Source organism: Bufo bufo, chromosome 2 (assembly GCF_905171765.1).
Source record: "Bufo bufo chromosome 2, aBufBuf1.1, whole genome shotgun sequence".
NCBI classification, from domain to species: Eukaryota; Metazoa; Chordata; class Amphibia; order Anura; family Bufonidae; genus Bufo; species Bufo bufo.
Window position 1 is genome coordinate 832,639,850 of NC_053390.1, and position 20,882 is coordinate 832,660,731.

The 20,882-nt window shown below is 45.7% G+C and overlaps 1 protein-coding gene across 1 annotated transcript in view; it reads right to left on the bottom strand.

Moving 5' to 3' along the window:
• Positions 1 to 2,821: 2,821 nt before the first annotated feature.
• Positions 2,822 to 20,882, bottom strand: part of LOC120991098 (vomeronasal type-2 receptor 26-like) — a 119,171-nt gene continuing 101,110 nt past the window's right edge. Inside the window, exon 8 of the mRNA XM_040419990.1 lies at positions 2,822 to 3,729. Within this exon, the coding sequence (XP_040275924.1) occupies positions 2,822 to 3,729 (908 nt within the window). The remainder of the gene's footprint in view (positions 3,730 to 20,882) is intronic.

Here is a 20,882-nt window from a genome sequence, read left to right on the forward strand (position 1 = left end):
CATCAGAGGCTCTAGTGAAGACCATGTAGTTACTTAAATTGTAAAAAATGAATGAAGATATGGCACTCAATATCTGGAGAACTGCTCAAAGCAAATTACTTTATTAATACTACTACTATAACAGTTCTCAATTATTAAAAAATTTAAAATATCATACAAGATACGTAAGTTGTACATAAATTAAATAACAAAAGGATAAAATATCACAAATGACGATAAGATAAAAATCACTTGAGGTATAAATGTGTATGTCAGACAGCTTATAGGTGCTTTCTGAATTTCTGATTAGTCCACCACAGAAAAATTGGTTATCAGCACTATATAGGCTGTTAGTAATTCTCTGAGTTTTTCGATAGTCACCAATTCTTCAGTTAGTAAAATAATAAGCGATTCTTGATGTTATAACGCAATGTTAGACTTTATGAAAGAGTCATATTATTCTTATAACACAGTTCCTAAATTTGTCAAATTGTAGAAATTTGGGAATTATTAGCTCTGGGTGGCTTCCCACCTATTATCGAGCTGCCTTATTCCCTTACCTCCAACCTCTGAGTGCGGCTTTTTCCTTTTAGTCGCCGTTCCTTCAGCGTCCCACGTGTTCAGCTTCTCCTTAGCTTCAATTAGGTGAAGAGTGGAACTGTGTCATTCCAGGAAGCTATCAAGCATAAGTCTTTATGTAGGACGGATCAGTCACTTGAGAGGTTAAAACGGAGGTAGAGTCCTTGCGTACGCCAGAATGGTGGTAATGTGGGGTCCAGGTTCCTACCAGACGCGTTTCAAAGTCCCAAAAGGTACTGACTTCTTCCTCAGTGGTGACCTGGCTCCCACTAAACCACCTTTTTATATCCTCTTTCCTAATTGGTTCCAGATGTCCCAAAAAACAGTCCTGGACTGGGATTCAAACTTCACAGTGTCCAAGATCTGGTCTGGAGTATAACAATGTGGTATAATCAATAAAATCGATAAAAAATGGAATTAAAATAAAATTAATCAGAAAATGCCACTTCTGTTTCTTCCATAGGTATACTACATCAAAAATCTTACTGTTTCTGAAAAAAAAAACGCAGTTGCGGTTTTCATACGGTTTTTGTGTACCTATGCGTTTTTTTCAGAAAAGCTGCTGAAAATTCACCCTTAATCTTTTGGGTGAAGAATTTGATATTATTTGCTTTCCTTATACCATTAAAATTCACATAAGTTAAAATATATAAATGAATATAAAAATTACTTCTTAAAAAGTGATAATCACTACACTTTAGTTTATTTATAGACATATAGCAGTAGATGAGACGAAGTAGATAAGTCTAAAAGGAGAAACTTGCCAGGTTGGATGGATGTGAGGTTGTTCACCTAATTGAAGCTAAGGAGAAGCTGAACATGCGGGACGCTGAAGGAACGGCGACTAAAAGTAAAATGCCGCACTCAGAGTTTGGAGGTAAGGGAATAAGGCAGCTCGATAATAGGTGGGACGCCACCCAGAGCTAATAATTCCCGAATTTCTACAATTTGACAAATTTAAGAACTGTGTTATGAGAATAATATGACTCTTTCATAAAGTCTAACATTGCGTTATAACATCAAGAAACGCTTATTATTTTACTAACTGAAGAATTGGTGACTATCGAAAATCTCAGAGAATTACTAACAAACAGCCTATATAGTGCTGATAACCAATTTTTCTGTTGTGGACTATTCAGAAATTCAGAAAGCACCTATAAGCTGTCTGACATACACATTTATACCTCAAGTGATTTTTATCTTATCGTAATTTGTGATGTTTTATCCTTTTGTTATTAAATTTCTGTACAACTTACGTATCTTATATGATATTTTAAATCTTTTAATAATTGAGAATTGTTATAGTAGTAGTAATAATAAAGTAATTTGCTTTGAGCAGTCCTCCAGATATTGAGTGCCATATCTGACTCTTCATTAATTTTTTACAATTTATTAACCTCTTGGTGTTTTTGGAGTTAACACTTAGATAGTGAGCACCTTTTCTATCCTACGGATTGGTAGAGCCACCCCATTCTGTGAACATGTAGTTACTTAGTCTCACCCTTCAAAGGTATAGCCAGTCAGTGGTGCAGTGGCTCCACACCTGTTTGCGTAACACTTTGTATTGCATCCATAATCCTCCCGGTGTCTGTAATCACTATTTTGTATGAAAGTCTCTGCTGGATGATAATACTTGGGTCGGGTGTATGTGCTTTTCAATCTCAGTATTATTTCCCGCATCCGCTGTGGTCATAAAAGTCATTTCCACTTGTCCCAATTATACAAATTAACTTACAAGAATGCAACAGAGTTTTTGGATCAATCATCTAGTAAAAAAATTAAATAAAAATGAACAAAAAATAAGGCTTTTCTTCTAAGGGAAATCAGCTCTATCATACACAAAATTCCTCTGTATGACATTCACAGCATATGATAATACTATATGCAGGTTGTATAGGTACCGTATTATGGTTTAAGGAGATCATGACATCTCTCTTGCCATGTCTGTTTTAGGGTTGCCACACTTGCATTGTAGCATTCTGGTTTTGGGATCTGGCAGAGGATCTCAGCACCGGGCAAAAATGGTTCAGTTTTTCCCTATTCAATGTCAATGGAGAAAAAACAGTTTCGGATGCATCCTGTTATGTTTTGTTGCGTTTTTTTGGATGAGACACAAAACCACTGCAAACCGGATCCAGCAGCAAAGTCAATGTAAGTCAATGATGCCGAATCCGTTATTGCTTTAGGTAGCAATGTAACCATTTAATAAATCTACTTTATTTTTAATTATGAGTAAGATGAGCAGATACTAATATGTAATACACTATATCTTATTTCTCTCCAAAATTGCTTTTCTGGAGTTCAAACTAGGGTCAAAAAGAACAATATATATTTTTGGAAGAAATATACAACCAAGTATGCCAGAACATGAGGTCAATATGGCAAATATCTCCACAGCCACCATGTACTTCCCTTTAGTGCTCAGATAGGCTGGTATCATGGCGATCCAGACACTGCAGAACAGCAGCATGCTGAAGGTGATGTACTTGGCTTCATTAAAATTGTCCGGTAATGTCCTCACCATGAAAGCCAGAACAAAGCTCACAGCTGCCAGGAACCCCATATAACTCAACATGGAGTAGAAGGCGATGACCGAGCCTTCATTACACTGAATGATGATCTTCCCAGGATAAGAGTGATAGTCAAACTCTACATAAGGAGGAGACATCAACAACCAAATAACACATATGAGAACTTGTACAGAAGAACACACCATGACCACATAATTTGACACATTGAATGACATCCACTTCACCCAGATACTTCCAGGTTTGGTGGCTTTGAAGGCAATGCAGACTGTGATAGTTTTGTCCAGAAGAGAAGAGACACTAATAGAGAAGAAGATACCAAATGATGTTTGTCTCAGTAAACAGGCTATGTCCCCTGGACGGCCAAGGAACAAGAAAACACTGAGGAAGTTCAGCAAGATGGAGACCAGGAGGATGAAGCTCACAGTCCGGTTATTGGCTTTAACAATCGGTGTGTCCCAGTAATAAATGAAGATTCCTAATATGATCAATGTCATAGCAGAAAAAAATAAAACTATTCCTAAAAAAATGAAAGTTAGAATGTCCTTCTCGTAGGAAAGAAAATCATAGATTCTCGGAATGCATTTCACTTTCTTCTCATCAGGCCACTCTTCTTTAGGACATTTATGGCAAGTTGTAGAGTCTACAGTATGACAGAGTAAAATAGAAATGTGATGAAATATTAATAATGTCAACTGCCTAGTATGTAACATGCTATTATGCTAAAATGTTTGCTAAAGTGACAATAGAAGATAAATATATAGAGTACACTGAAACATGGAAAGCCAGCACAACAAACGTACACATGGAAGTAGAATCTCCATTCTCATCTACCTGAAGTCTGTGGCTGTTTATATTTAGCTGGGACATCTGATCTCCGATTGCTTACCTTGCCTATGAGAATGACCAGGCACAAGAAAACTTATACAGTAGCTGACTGTGAGGGATTATTCAAACAACTCCCTGAAGCTCACAGGCCAGCAACATGGATATTTTATTAGTCTCATTAGCACTTACGAGGACCCTTCGGGCACACTCTACGAGTGGACATCTTAAAATAAATCTCATATCAAGCCTTTGTTGGGGTCTGGGAAACACTCATTGTGGAGAGCAACTATTATGCATGAGGAGCATTGTAAAAACGCTGCTCTTGGCTTTTGGTAAAAATATATGTAAATTTGCATTTCTTCATTACTTCTGCTGGCATTGGAGAGGATTAGCTTTCTTTTCCTTTTGAAAAAAAATAAGCTACTTTGCATACGTAGCTTTAGGGTTGTTGGAAAAATATTAGAATTAATCTCTCTCTCTAAGGCAAGGGGCTGGGTTCCCTTAAAGAGATCAGCTGAGTATAGAAACTTATTGGAAACTTATTGGAAGTGATCCTTCGTATGCAAAAAACAACATGAGGTAGAAGCAAATTTTCCTCATTTCAGGGGAAAAAAATTCCTTCCCCAATCGAGTTAGACAATCCGAATAACTCCCTGGATCAACAACCCTTCTCTAGTAACAATAACCTGTATTACTGTCCTCTGTAGTAGTATATACACTCACCTAAAGAATTATTAGGAACACCTGTTCTATTTCTCATTAATGCAATTATCTAGTCAACCAATCACATGGCAGTTGCTTCCATGCATTTAGGGATGTGGTCCTGGTCAAGACAATCTCCAGAACTCCAAACTGAATGTCAGAATAGGAAAGAAAGGTGATTTAAGCAATTTTGAGCGTGGCATGGTTGTTGGTGCCAGACGGGCCGGTCTGAGTATTTCACAATTTGCTCAGTTACTGGGATTTTCACGCACAACCATTTCTAGGGTTTACAAAGAATGGTGTGAAAAGTGAAAAACATCCAGTATGCGGCAGTCCTGTGGGCAAAAATGCCTTGTGGAGGAGAATGGGCCAACTGATTCAAGCTGATAGAAGAGCAACGTTGACTGAAATAACCACTCGTTAAAACCGAGGTATGCAACAAAGCATTTGTGAAGCCACAACATGCACAACCTTGAGGCGGATGGCTACAACAGCAGAAGACCCCACCGGGTACCACTCATCTCCACTACAAATAGGAAAAAGAGGCTACAATTTACACGAGCTCACCAAAATTGGACTGTTGAAGACTGGAAAAATGTTGCCTGGTCTGATGAGTCTCAATTTCTGTTGAGACATTCAAATGGTAGAGTCCGAATTTGGCGTAAACAGAATGAGAACATGTATCCATCCTCTGATGGCTACTTCCAGCAGGATAATGCACCATGTCACAAAGCTCAAATCATTTCAAATTGGTTTCTTGAACATGACTGTGGCAAACCTAGCCACTTACAGAATGTCTTTCTTGTCTGTACCTCTTCCCCTCCCCCCTTTTCCTTGTACCATAGTAATCTATGTATTGTATGTAAATGAGGCTGTTGGCAGTTTGAAACCAGGTGCGCATGCCTAGTAAAGTCAGTTGACTCCCAAACTGTGTGTCGTCCAGTCACTGGGGAAATTGTCTCTTGGTTATTGACCTGCTTCTTCAGCTACAAGGGGATTTAAGTGAAGATATTAAGGGTATACCGTGAAGCTCCGCAACAATTGGTGGCAAGCGGCGGGATACAAGCCTTGCAGCACAGCAAAGCAGCAGTTCGTTGAAACAGCCATTCGGATATACTGGAGTAAGAGAATATGTGCAGTCATTCGAACGAACGGTGAATGGAGACGAATTATGCAACATTGAAACGAACTACGTTAAAGGAATTATTGGAAGCAAGGGGAAGAATAGCCAGCAACAAAACCAAAGCTACTCTTGTGGCCGAACTCATGGAGGGGGACAGAGCGACCACTGCGGCAACTCCACAGGAGACAGAGCCAACAGAATTTACAAGAGAGCTCAATAGCAGGTTAGCTTTTTACCCAAACACCCCCTCCGTGGAGACACTAGAAAGACTGATAGCAGATGTACACGAGTACATTGTAGCGAAACAAAACGCTATTCAGCGAGTCAGGGAAGGAGCCCCAGCGCCCACCAGCACTACCCAGGGAAAAGCTAAGATTCCCTACCAAGCTTTTAAAAATTACACAGAAGGAGAAAGTGATATTGACGAATACCTACAGGATTTCGAAAGGTTGTGCCAGCTACACGACATCACCCCAGCCGACCAAGTACCCCTGCTGGCAGGTAGATTGTCAGGCCGCGCCGCAGAGGCATACCGGACCGTCCCAGACGAAGACATCAGGAATTATCCCAAAGTCAAACAAGCCATCCTAGCACGGTATGCCATTACCGCTGAGGCATACCGACTCAAATTCCGGGACATCAAGAAACAAACAAAAGACTCACACACTGAATGGGCACACCGACTACAACGAGCCGCCAAGGGGTGGATGGAAGCGGCACGGGTCACCACTATGGAAGAGATGTTCCAGTTAATAGTAATGGAGCAGTTTTTTAATGGACTAACCACAGAACTTCAAAATTGGGTACGAGATCGCAAACCCCGTACCCTACCAGAGGCAGCCAAGCTAGCTGACGAGTTCCAAGACACCAGGCGAGATCAACGCACACCACACCGGACCACGTATGGATCTACCACCCCTCTGCCAGCAGTGACTACCTTGGCTCACCCACGACCAGCCGCGAGTCACAACCCGTACCCTCCTAGGTAACAATACCCGACCACCGATCCGCTGCCACACCTGCAACTAACAGGGGCACATCCAGAGAGACTGCCCACGTAACCGACCTCGCCAGAACTGGAACCACCAGGGTCCTCCTCCCCCCAATCGGGCTGCAGTACACTGCTGCCAAAGAGAATCTGTGCTCCCAACATCCACAGTCACCTCAATAGAAGAGTCTCTGGGGATCCTACACGAGGTAAACCCCATACAAGCTGGCTCAGACAACCGCCAAGGGCACCGCCAGGTGGTACACATGGAGGGGAAGAATATACAAGGATTACGTGACTCTGGGGCCACGTTAACCCTGGTCCGAAATCATTTGGTGCCTAAGCACACCCTCACCGGAGACTGTGTAGCTGTACGTGTGGCAGGGGGAGCAATTTACAAAGTTCCCACTGCCAAGGTGCATTTGAATTGGGGGGCAGGGCATGGAAACGTGGAGGTGGGAATTATGCAGGATTTGCCCGCTGATGTTATTTTGGGCAACGACTTGGGGGAGCTCACCTCTGCTTTTGTCCCTCAACCAACTATCCAAGAGGCCTACCCGGTTGTTACCCGGCAGCAAGCACGCACCACGGCTCCTTCCGATCACTCTGAGGCTCAGGTAAACAATATGCCACACACCCCTCCTATTCTACCCTGGGATGCCCCCCTGGAATTTGGCAGTGAGGTGGCCCTAGATCCCTCCCTGCAGGTATATAAAGATAGGATAAATAAGGACCAAGGAGGGTTGGAGGGAGAGAGATATGCTTGGGACAAAGGTCTCATATACCGCTATGCAGAGAAGGTAGTAGCAGGGTCCATACCCGTGCCCACTAAGCAGTTAGTGGTACCCCGAAAGTATAGACAAGAGTTGCTGCGCATCGCGCACGATATACCATTATCAGGGCATTTAGGAATCAGCCGAACGAAACATCGGCTAACGCAGAACTTCTTCTGGCCAGGTATCTCGAAGGATATTAGACAATACTGTCAAACATGCGATACCTGCCAGAGGGTAGGGAAGAGAGGGGATCGCTATAAAGCCAAACTCAGATCCCTGCCCATAATTGAAGAACCCTTCAGTCGAGTAGCTGTAGACATAATAGGACCCCTAGCGAAACCCAGTCCTTCCGGCAAGAAATACATCTTGACCGTAGTGGACTGCGCCACTAGATACCCAGAGGCAGTGGCGTTGACCAACGTACATGCAGAGACTATAGCCGATGCCCTTATGTGAATATTCTCCCGTATGGGATTTCCCCAGGAGATTATATCGGATAGGGGCACCCAGTTCACTGCAGAGGTCACCCACCAACTCTGGAAAGTGTGTGGGGTGAAACCGATCTGAAACTCCGCCTACCACCCCCAGTCCAACGGGCTCTGTGAACGGTTTAACGGAACACTTAAACAGATGATCCGCACGTTCATAGACACTCAAAAAGACTGGGAACGGTTTTTGCCCCACTTGCTCTTTGCCTATAGGGAAGTACCCCAAGAATCCACGGGATTCTCCCCTTTTGAATTATTGTTCGGGAGGAGAGTGAGGGGCCCCTTAGACCTTATCAGAGAACACTGGGAGGGAGGGGTAACTACGAATGGTACCCCTATTGTCCCATACGTGCTGGAGTTTAGGGAACGTTTGGAGGCTCTGACCCAGACGGTGCGTACTAACCTCCAAGCGGCCCAACAACGACAGCGCAGATGTTACGATAAGGGGGCCAGGGACCGCAGCTTTCAGGTCGGGCAGAAGGTGTTAATGCTACGGCCAGTCCCTAATGACAAGCTGCAGGCCTCCTGGCAGGGCCCATACAAGGTGGTGGAGCAAATCTGCGATACTACCTATGTGATCGGCCCGTGCGCTGGAGCAGGGGGCAGACGCATGCTCCATGTGAACATGCTGAAGCCCTACTACGAGCGCATAGAAGAGGTGACCGCTATTTGCGCCTCTGCCGCAGAGGACTTTGACAATTTACCTCTCCCAGACCTCCTAGAGAAAGAGGGCCAGAAAGAGGACCTGGAAGAGGTTCAGTTAGGTGAACGGCTGAGTCCCCAGGAAAGGGCGCAGGCTCATAGTCTAATAAGGGAAAAAGGAACCACTTTTTCTAATCTCCCCGGGTACACCCCGTTAGCCACCCACAGAGTAGAAACACCAGGGCAGACCCCTCTCCGCCAACCTCCTTACCGCATACCTGAATCCGTAAAGGATAATATGCGCAAGGAAATAGAAGAAATGCTACAACTAGGAGTCATAGAGCACTCTAAAAGCCCTTGGGCTTCCCCAGTAGTTCTGGTGCCGAAGCGGGATGGGACTACCCGCTTCTGCGTAGACTACCGGAGGCTTAATGATAAGACCGTATCCGATGCCTACCCTATGCCCCGGATAGACGAGCTCCTGGACAAAATGGCCAGGGGCCAATACCTCACCACAATAGATCTTTGTAAGGGGTATTGGCAGATTCCCCTAGCCGAAGACGCCATCCCTAAGTTGGCGTTTGTCACCCCGTTTGGCCTGTACCAGTTTAAGGTCATGCCATTCGGGATGAAAAACGCTCCGGCTACTTTTCAGAGGATGGTGGATCGGCTATTGGATGGGATTCCAGGAGTACGCTTGCGCCTATCTAGATGATATAGCGATCTTCAGCCACTCCTGGACTGAACACCTGACCCACATAGGAGCCGTACTAGACCGTATTAGGGAGGCAGGATTAACTCTGAAACCCAGTAAGTGCCATATAGGGATGGCAGAAGTCCAATACCTAGGACACCGGGTAGGGAGCGGCCAACAAAAACCCGAACCGGCTAAGGTAGAGGCTGTAGCCAAATGGCCAACCCCTCGTACCAAAACTCAAGTACTGGCATTCCTAGGTACCGCAGGATACTACCGTAAATTTGTACCCAACTACAGTACCCTGGCCAAACCCCTCACCGATTTGACCCGCAAGAATCTCCCTAAGATAGTAGTCTGGACCCCAGAGTGTGAGCAGGCATTCCAGCAACTAAAAACGTCTCTTGTGCATTCACCTGTACTTGCCGCCCCTGATCCAACTAAACGCTTTCTCGTCCACACAGACGCTTCTATGTTTGGATTGGGGGCAGTACTGAGCCAAGTCGGAGAAGATGGCGGCGAGCATCCAGTGGCTTACTTAAGCAGAAAACTTTTACCCCGGGAAGTAAGCTACGCCGCCATAGAAAAAGAATGTCTGGCCGTGGTGTGGGCCCTTAAAAAGCTGCAGCCCTATTTGTATGGACAACCCTTTTCCTTACTCACAGATCACAACCCGTTGGTGTGGCTGAACAGGGTGTCAGGAGACAATGCCCGGCTGCTGCGCTGGAGTTTGGCGCTGCAGCCTTTTGACTTTACCATCCACTACCGCCCTGGGAAGCAAAATGGCAACGCCGACGGGTTATCCAGACAAACTGAACTTGAAAAGTGATCTGTGAGTACTCCTCCGGACATCCCCAAGCCGATCCGTTGGGATCAGACTGTGTATGCCGGCTTGGTTCTGGGGGAGCATTGTGGCAAACCTAGCCACTTACAGAATGTCTTTCTTGTCTGTACCTCTTCCCCTCCCCCCTTTTCCTTGTACCATAGTAATCTATGTATTGTATGTAAATGAGGCTGTTGGCAGTTTGAAACCAGGTGCGCATGCCTAGTAAAGTCAGTTGACTCCCAAACTGTGTGTCATCCAGTCACTGGGGAAATTGTCTCTTGGTTATTGACCTGCTTCTTCAGCTACAAGGGGATTTAAGTGAAGATATTAAGGGTATACCGTGAAGCTCTGCAACAATGACAATGAGTTCACTGTACTAAAATGGCCCCCACAGTCACCAGATCTCAACCCAATAGAGCATCTTTGGGATGTGGTGGAACGGGAGCTTCGTACCCTGGATGTGCATCCCTCAAATCTCCATCAACTGCAAGATGCTATCCTATCAATATGGGCCAACATTTCTAAAGAATGCTATCACTTGTTTTAAGGACATTACATCAAAATTAGATCAGCATGTAGTGAGTTTTTCCACTTTAATTTTGAGTGTGATGTGTTATTTTTGTGTTCCCTTTATTTTTTTGAGCAGTGTATATATATATATATATATATATATATATATATACACAGTATACTGTCCTCTGTAATATACACTGCTCAAAAAAATAAAGGGAACACAAAAATAACACATCCTAGATCTGAATTAATTAAATATTCTTCTGAAATACTTTGTTCTTTACATAGTTGAATGTGCTGACAACAAAATCACACAAAAATAAAAAAAAATGGAAATCAAAATTAAAGTGGAAAAACACACTACAGGCTGATCCAACTTTGATGTAATGTCCTTAAAACAAGTCAAAATGAGGCTCAGTAGTGTGTGTGGCCTCCACGTGCCTGTATGACCTCCCTACAACCCCTGTGCATGCTCCTGATGAGGTGGCGGACGGTCTCCTGAGGGATCTCCTCCCAGACCTGGACTAAAGCACCTGCCAACTCCTGGACAGTCTGTGGTGCAACGTGACGTTGGTGGATAGAGCGAGACATGATGTCCCAGATGTGCTCAATTGGATTCTGGTCTGGGGAACGGGCGGGCCAGTCCAAAGCATCAATGCCTTCGTCTTGCAGGAACTGCTGACACACTCCAGCCACATGAGGTCTAGCATTGTCTTGCATTAGGAGGAACCCAGGGCCAACAGCACCAGCATATGGTCTCACAAGGGGTCTGAGGATCTCATCTCGGTACCTAATGGCAGTCAGGCTACCTCTGGCGAGCACATGGAGGGCTGTGCGGCCCTCCAAAGAAATGCCACTCCACACCATTACTGACCCAATGCCAATCCGGTCCTGCTGGAGGATGTTGCAGGCAGCAGAACGTTCTCCACGGCGTCTCAAGGCTCTGTCACGTCTGTCACATGTGCTCAGTGTGAACCTGCTTTCATCTGTGAAGAGCACAGGGCGCCAGTGGCGAATTTGCCAATCTTGGTGTTCTCTGGCAAATGCCAAACGTCCTGCACGGTGTTGGGCTGTAAGCACAACCCCAACCTGTGGACGTCGGGCCCTCATATCACCCTCATGGAGTCAGTTTCTGACCGTTTGAGCAGACACATGCACATTTGTGGCCTGCTAGAAGTCATTTTGCAGGGCTCTGGCAGTGCTCCTCCTGTTCCTCCTTGCACAAAGGCGGAGGTAGCGGTCCTGCTGCTGGGTTGTTGCCCTCCTACGGCCTCCTCCACGTCTCCCGATGTACTGGCCTGTCTCCTGGTAGCGCCTCCATGCTCTGGACACTACGCTGACAGACACAGCAAACCTTCTTGCCACAGCTCGCATTGATGTGTCATCCTGGATAAGCTGCACTACCTGAGCCACTTGTGTGGGTTGTAGACTCCGTCTTATGCTACCACTAGTGTGAAAGCACCGCCAGCATTCAAAAGTGACCAAAACATCAGCCAGGAAGCATAGGAACTGAGAAGTGGTCTGTGATCACCACCTGCAGAACCACTCCTTTATTGGGGGTGTCTTGCTAATTGCCTATAATTTCCACCTGTTGTCTATCCCATTTGCACAACAGCATGTGAAATTGATTGTCACTCAGTGTTGCTTCCTAAGTGGACAGTTTGATTTCACAGAATTATGATTGACTTGGAGTTACATTGTGTTGTTTAAGTGTTCCCTTTATTTTTTTGAGCAGTGTATATATATATATATATATATATATATATATATATATATAGTGGGGTTTTGCTCTGGTAGACAGGTTAGTGGACGCAGTATAGCAGCAATCACAAAGTCTTTAACTTAAACAGTTTGGTGTTTATTTGTTTATTCACACATAAGGAAAAACAAAATGACCGTTCTCAGTCTTGGTGTTTGTTCACACCATGCAATGTCCATAGAACAAAATCTTCACCTGGTTAGCAGTTTTCCATCCACAGTCCACAGCAGGCTTTAGGGGCCTGTTTTCAGGCATGCGGCTCTCAGCCCCTTAGCACGGCACAAATTCACAGGTCCCAAAACACAGAGACTCCCCAGCTTCTCTGTCAGATGGAGGATAAACCACACCCAGCTGAGACTACTGGCTGGGTTTTATATAAGCCAAAAAAGACCCGGCCTGGAGCATGGGGAGAAGCCACCCACCCAGCACTTTGGCTTCTCCCAGTAAGAGTCAGCCCGGATTGGCTTTATAGCCATACTAACAACAAAACAGTGTCAGTACCGGCTCTTACCTCACCGGGGCCAGGAATCTCGGTGACACATCAATGACGGCCCCTTGCGCCTTCCTACTATATATATATATATATATATATATATATATACACACACAGTATACTGTCCTCTGTAGTATATATAAATATTATATATATATATATATATATATATATACACTCACCTAAAGAATTATTAGGAACACCATACTAATACGGTGTTGGACCCCCGTTTGCCTTCAGAACTGCCTTAATTCTACATGGCATTGATTCAACAAGGTGCTGATAGCATTCTTTAGAAATGTTGGCCCATATTGATAGGATAGCATCTTGCAGTTGATGGAGATTTGAGGGATGCACATCCAGGGCACAAAGCTCTCATTCCACCACATCCCAAAGATGCTCTATTGGGTTGAGATCTGGTGACTGTGGGGGCCATTTTAGTACAGTAAACTCATTGTCATGTTCAAGAAACCAATTTGAAATGATTTGAGCTTTTGTGACATAGTGCATTATCCTGCTGAAAGTAGCCATCAGAGGATGGATACATGTTCTCATTCTGTTTACGCCAAATTCGGACTCTACCATTTGAATGTCTCAACAGAAATCGAGACTCATCAGACCAGGCAACATTTTTCCAGTCTTCAACAGTCCAATTTTGGTGAGCTTGTGCAAATTGTAGCCTCTTTTTCCTATTTGTAGTGGAGATGAGTGGTACCCGGTGGGGTCTTCTGCTGTTGTAGCCCATCCGCCTCAAGGTTGTGCGTGTTGTGGCTTCACAAATGCTTTGCTGCATACCTCGGTTGTAATGAGTGGTTATTTCAGTCAACGTTGATTTACTATCAGCTTGAATCAGTCGGCCCATTCTCCTCTGACCTCTAGCATCCACAAGGCATTTTTGCCAACAGGACTGCCGCATACTGGATGTTTTTCCCTTTTCACACCATTCTTTGTAAACCCTAGAAATGGTTGTGCGTGAAAATCCCAGAAATTGAGCAGATTATGAAATACTCAGACCGGCCCGTCTGGCACCAACAACCATGCCACGCTCAAAATTGCTTAAATCACCTTTCTTTCCCATTCTGACATTCAGTTTGGAGTTCAGGAGATTGTCTTGACCAGGACCACACCCCTAAATGCATTGAAGCAACTGCCATGTGATTGGTTGACTAGATAATTGCATTAATGAGAAATAGAACAGGTAATCCTAATAATTCTTTAAGTGAGTGTATATATATATATATATTGTGAGGCAGTGACAGGCCTCATAGCTGCTAGGGGAGATTCATGTCAGGGGTTTCTGTGTCTTTCCCATCAGTCATCAGGTCTGAGGCAGCACCAGGTAACACAAGCAGTCTGGGATAAGAGCCTAGTCCAGACAGTCAGTCAAAGAGAGGGAGATTCTTTGTGCAACAGAGTCCTGCTGGAGGCTCTGTAAGAGTGGTCTCAGCCGGGTTGGCTGAGGGGCCACGAGGCTAGGTGATAGCCTGGACTTTGGGGGACGCAGTGACGCCTGTGGTACTAGGGTCACTAGGTCAGCTTCGGGAGGACTGCTGGATCCCAATCCCCTAAAGGGACTCGTACTTGTACAGCCAGGAGGCTGGGGAACTATTAGGCTGGGAAAGACAGATCTGATGCAAGGTATGAACTGTTACCTGTAGTTAAGTCAGGGACAAGGTTATTTTATGCTTAGTTAGAGTCCAGCCGGGCGGGTGTTTATTATTTTGTATAATTGTTTATGTGGATGTGCCGCAATAAAGCACAGTGTTTGGAACTAAACTTGGTGGCTGTCGAAGATATCTGTGAGAATGACCACGAAATAGAGATAATACCCCACAATATAAATACCGTATTTTTCGCCCTATAAGAAGCAGCGGCCCATAAGACGCACCTAGGTTTTTGAGGAGGAAAATCTGGAAAAAAAAATGTTTTAACCAAAAGGTGTGCTTTTGGTGAGTTTGAACTAATGGCGGTCTGTGCATGACAATATTAAGGGGGATCTGTGGATGATGCACTGTTATGGGGTGGGGGATTTGTGGATGGCACTATTATGTGGTGGATTTGTGGATTGCACTGTTATGGGGGGAGCTGTGGATGGCATTATGATGTGGGGGGTCTGTGGATGGCATTATGATGGTGGGGGGGATCTGTGGATGGCATTATGATGGTGGGGGGGGATCTGTGGATGGCATTATGATAGGGGGGATCTGTGGATGGCACTGTTATGGGGTGGTGGATCTGTGGATGACACTGCTATATTTGTCATCCACAGATCCCCCCATAACAGTCCCATCCACAGATCCCCCCATCATAATGCCATCCACAGATCCCCCCACCATCATAATGCCATCCACAGCTCCCCCCATAACAGTGCCATCCACAAATCCCCCACATTTTAGTAGGCGGGGAGATCGGCGGGGCCGTGCAGGCACTGTACTCTGGCCCCACAGCTCAGTATGTACTGTATTATACGTAGTGTTAATCATCAGATCTAAACCCAATAATGATGCGCTCCCCCTGTGTACCGTACTTGCCGGTACATGTCACGCTCCTGTAGTAAGCACTAGCAGCTAGCAGGCAGGCTGGGCAGCCGTAACTCACTGAGGTCACGTGCCTGCTCTGCCTACTTCATTCATAAAGTAGGTGGAGCAGTAAGTACGGAACACATGGGGAACAGGGGGAGCGCATCATTATTGGGTTTAGATCTGATGATTAACACTACGTATAATACAGTACATACTGAGCTGCCGGGCCAGAGTACAGTGCCTGCACGGCCCCCCGCTCTCCCCGCCTACTACAGTCCCTCCTCCCTCCTCACTAATACATCGCAGTCTGCGATGTAAATTGCCAGCATTCGCCCCATAAGACGCAGGGGCACTTTTTCCCCACTTTTGGGGGGGAAAAGTGCGTCTTATGGGGCAAAAAATACAGTATATATATATATATATATACTGCTCAAAAAAATAAAGGGAACACATAAACAACACAATGTAATTCCAAGTCAATCACACTTCTGTGAAATCAAATTGTCCACTTAGAAAGCAACACTGAGTGACAATCAATCTCACATGCTGTTGAGCAAATGGGATAGACAACAGGTGGAAATTATAGGCCATTAGCAAGACACCCCCAATAAAGGAGTGGTTCTACAGGTGGTAACCACAGACCACTTCTCAGTTCCTATGCTTCCTGGCTGATGTTTTGGTCACTTTTGAATGCTGGCGGTGCTTTCACTCTAGTGGTAGCATGAGACGGAGTCTACAACCCACACAAGTGGCTCAGGTAGTGCAGCTTATCCAGGATGGCACATCAATGCGAGCTGTGGCAAGAAGGTTTGCTGTGTCTGTCAGCGTAGTGTCCAGAGCATGGAGGCGCTACCAGGAGACAGGCCAGTACATCAGGAGACGTGGAGGAGGCCGTAGGATGGCAATAACCCAGCAGCAGGACCGCTACCTCTGCCTTTGTGCAAGGAGGAATAGGAGGAGCACTGCCAGAGCCCTACAAAATGACCTCCGGCAGGCCACAAATGTGCATGTGTCTGCTCAAACGGTCAGAAACAGACTCCATGAGGGTGATATGAGGGCCCGACGTCCACAGGTGGGGGTTGTGCTTACAGCCCAACACCGTGCAGGACGTTTGGCATTTGCCAGAGAACACCAAGATTGGCAAATTTGCCACTGGCGCCCTGTGCTCTTCACAGATGAAAGCAGGTTCACACTGAGCACATGTGACAGACGTGACAGAGTCTGGAGACGCCGTGGAGAACGTTCTGCTGCCTGCAACATCCTCCAGTATGACCAGTTTGGCATTGGGTCAGTAATGGTGTGGGGTGGCATTTCTTTGGACGGCCGCACAGCCCTCCATGTGCTCGCCAGAGGTAGCCTGGCTGCCATTAGGTACCGAGATGAGATCCTCAGACCCCTTGTGAGACCATATGCTGGTGCGGTTGGCCCTGGGTTCATCCTAATGCAAGACAATTCTAGACCTCATGTGGCTGGAGTGTGTCAGCAGTTCCTGCAAGACGAAGGCATTGATGCTATGGACTGGCCCGCCCGTTCTTTAGACCTGAATCCAATTGAGCACATCTGGGACATCATGTCTCGCTCTATCCACCAACGTCACGTTGCACCACAGACTGTCCAGGAGTTGGCAGATGCTTTAGTCCAGGTCTGGGAGGAGATCCCTCAGGAGACCGTCCGCCACCTCATCAGGAGCATGCACAGGCGTTGTAGGGAGGTCATACAGGCACGTGGAGGCCACACACACTACTGAGCCTCATTTTGATTTGTTTTAAGGACATTACATCAAAGTTGGATCAGCCTGTAGTGTGTTTTTCCACTTTAATTTTGAGTGTGACTCCAAATCCAGACCTCTATGGGTTAAAAAATTTGATTTCCATTTTTTTATTTTTGTGTGATTTTGTTGTCAGCACATTCAACTATGTAAAGAACAAAGTATTTCAGAAGAATATTTAATCAATTCAGATCTAGGATGTGTTATTCTTGTGCTCCCTTTATTTTTTTGAGCAGTGTATATATATATATATATACAGTACAGACCAAAAGTTTGGACACACCTTCTCATTCAAAGAGTTTTCTTTAATTTCATGACTATGAAGGCATCAAAACTATGAATTAACACATGTGGAATTATATACATAACAAACAAGTGTGAAACACAATATGTCATATTCTAGGTTCTTCAAAGTAGCCACCTTTTGCTTTGATTACTGCTTTGCACATTCTTGGCATTCTCTTGACTAGCTTCAAGAGGTAGTCCCCTGAAATGGTCTTCCAACAGTCTTGAAGGAGTTCCCAGAGATGCTTAGCACTTGTTGGCCCTTTTGCCTTCACTCTGCGGTCCAGCTCACCCCAAACCATCTCGATTGGGTTCAGGTCCAGTGACTGTGGAGGCCAGGTCATCTGGCGCAGCACCCCATCACTCTCCTTCATGGTCAAATAGCCCTTACTTTCAAAGTTTTCCCAATTTTTCGGCTGACTGACTGACCTTCATTTCTTAAAGTAATGATGGCCACTCGTTTTTCTTTACTTAGCTGCTTTTTTCTTGCCATAATACAAATTCTAACAGTCTATTCAGTAGGACTATCTCTGGGAACTCCTTCAAGACTGTTGGAAGACCATTTCAGGGGTCTACCTCTTGAAGCTCATCAAGAGAATGCCAAGAGTGTGCAAAGCAGTAATCAAAGCAAAAGGTGGCTACTTTGAAGAACCTAGAATATGACATATTTTCTATTGTTTCACACTTTTTTGTTATGTATATAATTCCACATGTGTTAATTCATAGTTTTGATGCCTTCAGTGTGAATCTACAATTTTCATAGTCATGAAAATAAAGAAAACTCTTTGAATGAGAAGGTGTGTCCAAACTTTTGGTCTGTACTGTATATATATATATATTTGTGGTCAGGGCGACGGCCCCTGGACGAAGGAACTACAGCTAACCTCAGGCTGGGAAATGCCGGGAGCCCGTAGCGAGGATAGGCCTAAAAGGGGGCCTATCCTTAGGAAGAGCTAAGAAAAGGGAAGGGAGGGGTACCTGGCCGCACGTCCCGTCCCCTGACATGCGTGTGGGTTAATATAGCCAAGGGGCGTGGCCTCTGCCCCTCCCACAAATACAGGCTGCACGGCAGCCTTAACTACTTGTGGTCAGGGCGACGGCCCCTGGACGAAGGAACTAGAGCTAACCTCAGGCTGGGAAATGCCGGGAGCCCGTAGCGAGGATAGGCCTAAAAGGGGCCAAAAAGGAGACCCAACCATACCATCAAACACTCATTGCACCGAACAAGGCAAGTGATCAGAAAGCATCACGGATCTCCGATCGGAGGATTTGGACCATATCTGGAGAACACGACTACCTCCAACGTCCCATGCACCTTATAACCTGAGGAGGCATCTGGTGCTTAGACACCGCCTCAAAATGAAAGGAGTGAAGCAGACCCTGTATAGAGTAAATATATCCTACCGTACGACCCCCGTTTTGAACAAAAAGACCCTTCACGATGGAGGTGCGGAATATACCGTCTCATATCACAGTGACTTCCATTTACCTTACCTCCTTGTCATGTGTACCGCCACACCGTTCTTGGAGCTGATTAAATGCTGATGCAATTGAAAGAGTGTCTGGAACCAGGAACGATTTACTCCTATGTTGACTAACAGATGACCCTATACGAGAAGGTCTGAATCCTTAGAGCTGCAGACTGAAACAAACAATGGTGAAACGGTTGGAAGTGCCTAGATCAGGCATCCCAAACCGCGGCCCCTCAGCTGCCGCAACCACAACCCCCACAACGCCCTGCTGCAGGCAGATACCTGCAGGCTGTCCGGGCACCGCGGGAGCCACAAACCCGCAACAGCCTGAGGGCCGCAGCCCCCAACCCCCGGCCCAGATGAACCCCAACCATCCACCAAGGGCCCCGATCGGGCACCAACTGTTCCTGGTGGCCAAAATACTTACCTCTACTTATTCCCCAGGCCACACTTCCTAATAAGGCCAAAAAGACAGAACATGGTGCCTGTTGTCCTACCGAAGTAGCAAACTCAATGAAGTGTAAACCCACCAGGCCTGGGGAACCATCCACAGAAATATATGGCTATTACGAATAATGAGCTAATGTGCTTGTACTAAGGACAGGACGTACCCGAATACCTGCAGTTGTGACAGAAAATGCTTAAGGTCGTGATAAACTATGTATGCTGCGCCTGTAGTCGTGGTAGGACTTGTGTCAGGCGACCCGACAGACTTCGTACACTTGCGCCTTATTACTGTACCTCCTACTGGAAGATGGACCGATACCCAGGACTTAGGCCGGACACCAACACCCTCAGCCCGAGTTTGTAGATGAAGTAAGCCTGCCTGGGAGAAGATGACGTCCGCAAAGGCCGGCTTAGAATGACTGCTTACAAAGAAAACAATGAAACCCAACAACCTAGAAAATAAAAGAGTCAGAGAAAACAATCACGAGAGTGGGACTCTAATGGCACCAGCCACACGTGCGAGCCACCCCAAGAAAATTGTATTGCGAGCCACAGATGACCGAGCCATGCGAGCGGGTCTGAGGACAGAAAAGACATGGAACTTACTTGTTATGGAACCACGCAGCCGGCCTCGACTGGCGTTGTGTGTGTGTTTTATTTTTATTTTTTTTGAGAAGCCATGCGTGAGAGACTCTAATGGCAAAACACATGTGTCACCCTAAAAGGGGGAAGCCAAGCGTGAGAGACTAATGGCGGCGTCATATGTGTAAAAACTAACACGGAGAAGCCATGCGAGGGACACTAATGGCGGAGACATATGTGTAACACTAAAATGAAGCCATGCGTGGGAGACTAACGGCGGAGTCATAAGTATAAGACTAAATGGGTAAGCCATGCATGAGAGACTCTAATGGCAGAGACATGTGTAACCCTAAAAGGGAGAAGCCCTGCGAGAGAGACTAATGGTGACTTCACATGTGTAACACCAAAGGGGAGAAGCCGTGTGTGAGAGACTAATGGCAGAGACATATGTGCAACACTAGAATGGAGAAGCCATGCATGAGAGATTAATGGCAGAGTCCTACGTGAAGACTAAAACGGAGAAGGCATGCGTGAGACTCCAATGGCGGAGTCCTATGTGACACTGAAGGGGGTAACCATACGTGAGAGACTCAAATGGCAAAGCCATGCGTGAGAGACTCTAATGGCGGAGTCATGTGTAACACTCAAAAGGAAAAGCCACACGTGAGAGACTCTAATGGCGGAGGCATATGTAACCCTTAAAGGGAGAAGCCATACGTGAGAGACTCTAATGGCGGAGTCATATGTGACACTAACAAGGGAGAAGCCATGCGTGAGAGACTCTAATGGCACAGCCATACGTGAGAGACTCTACTGGCGGAGTTATATGTAACCCTAAAAAGGGGGAAGCCATACGTGAGAGACTCTAATGGCAAGCCATGCGTGAGA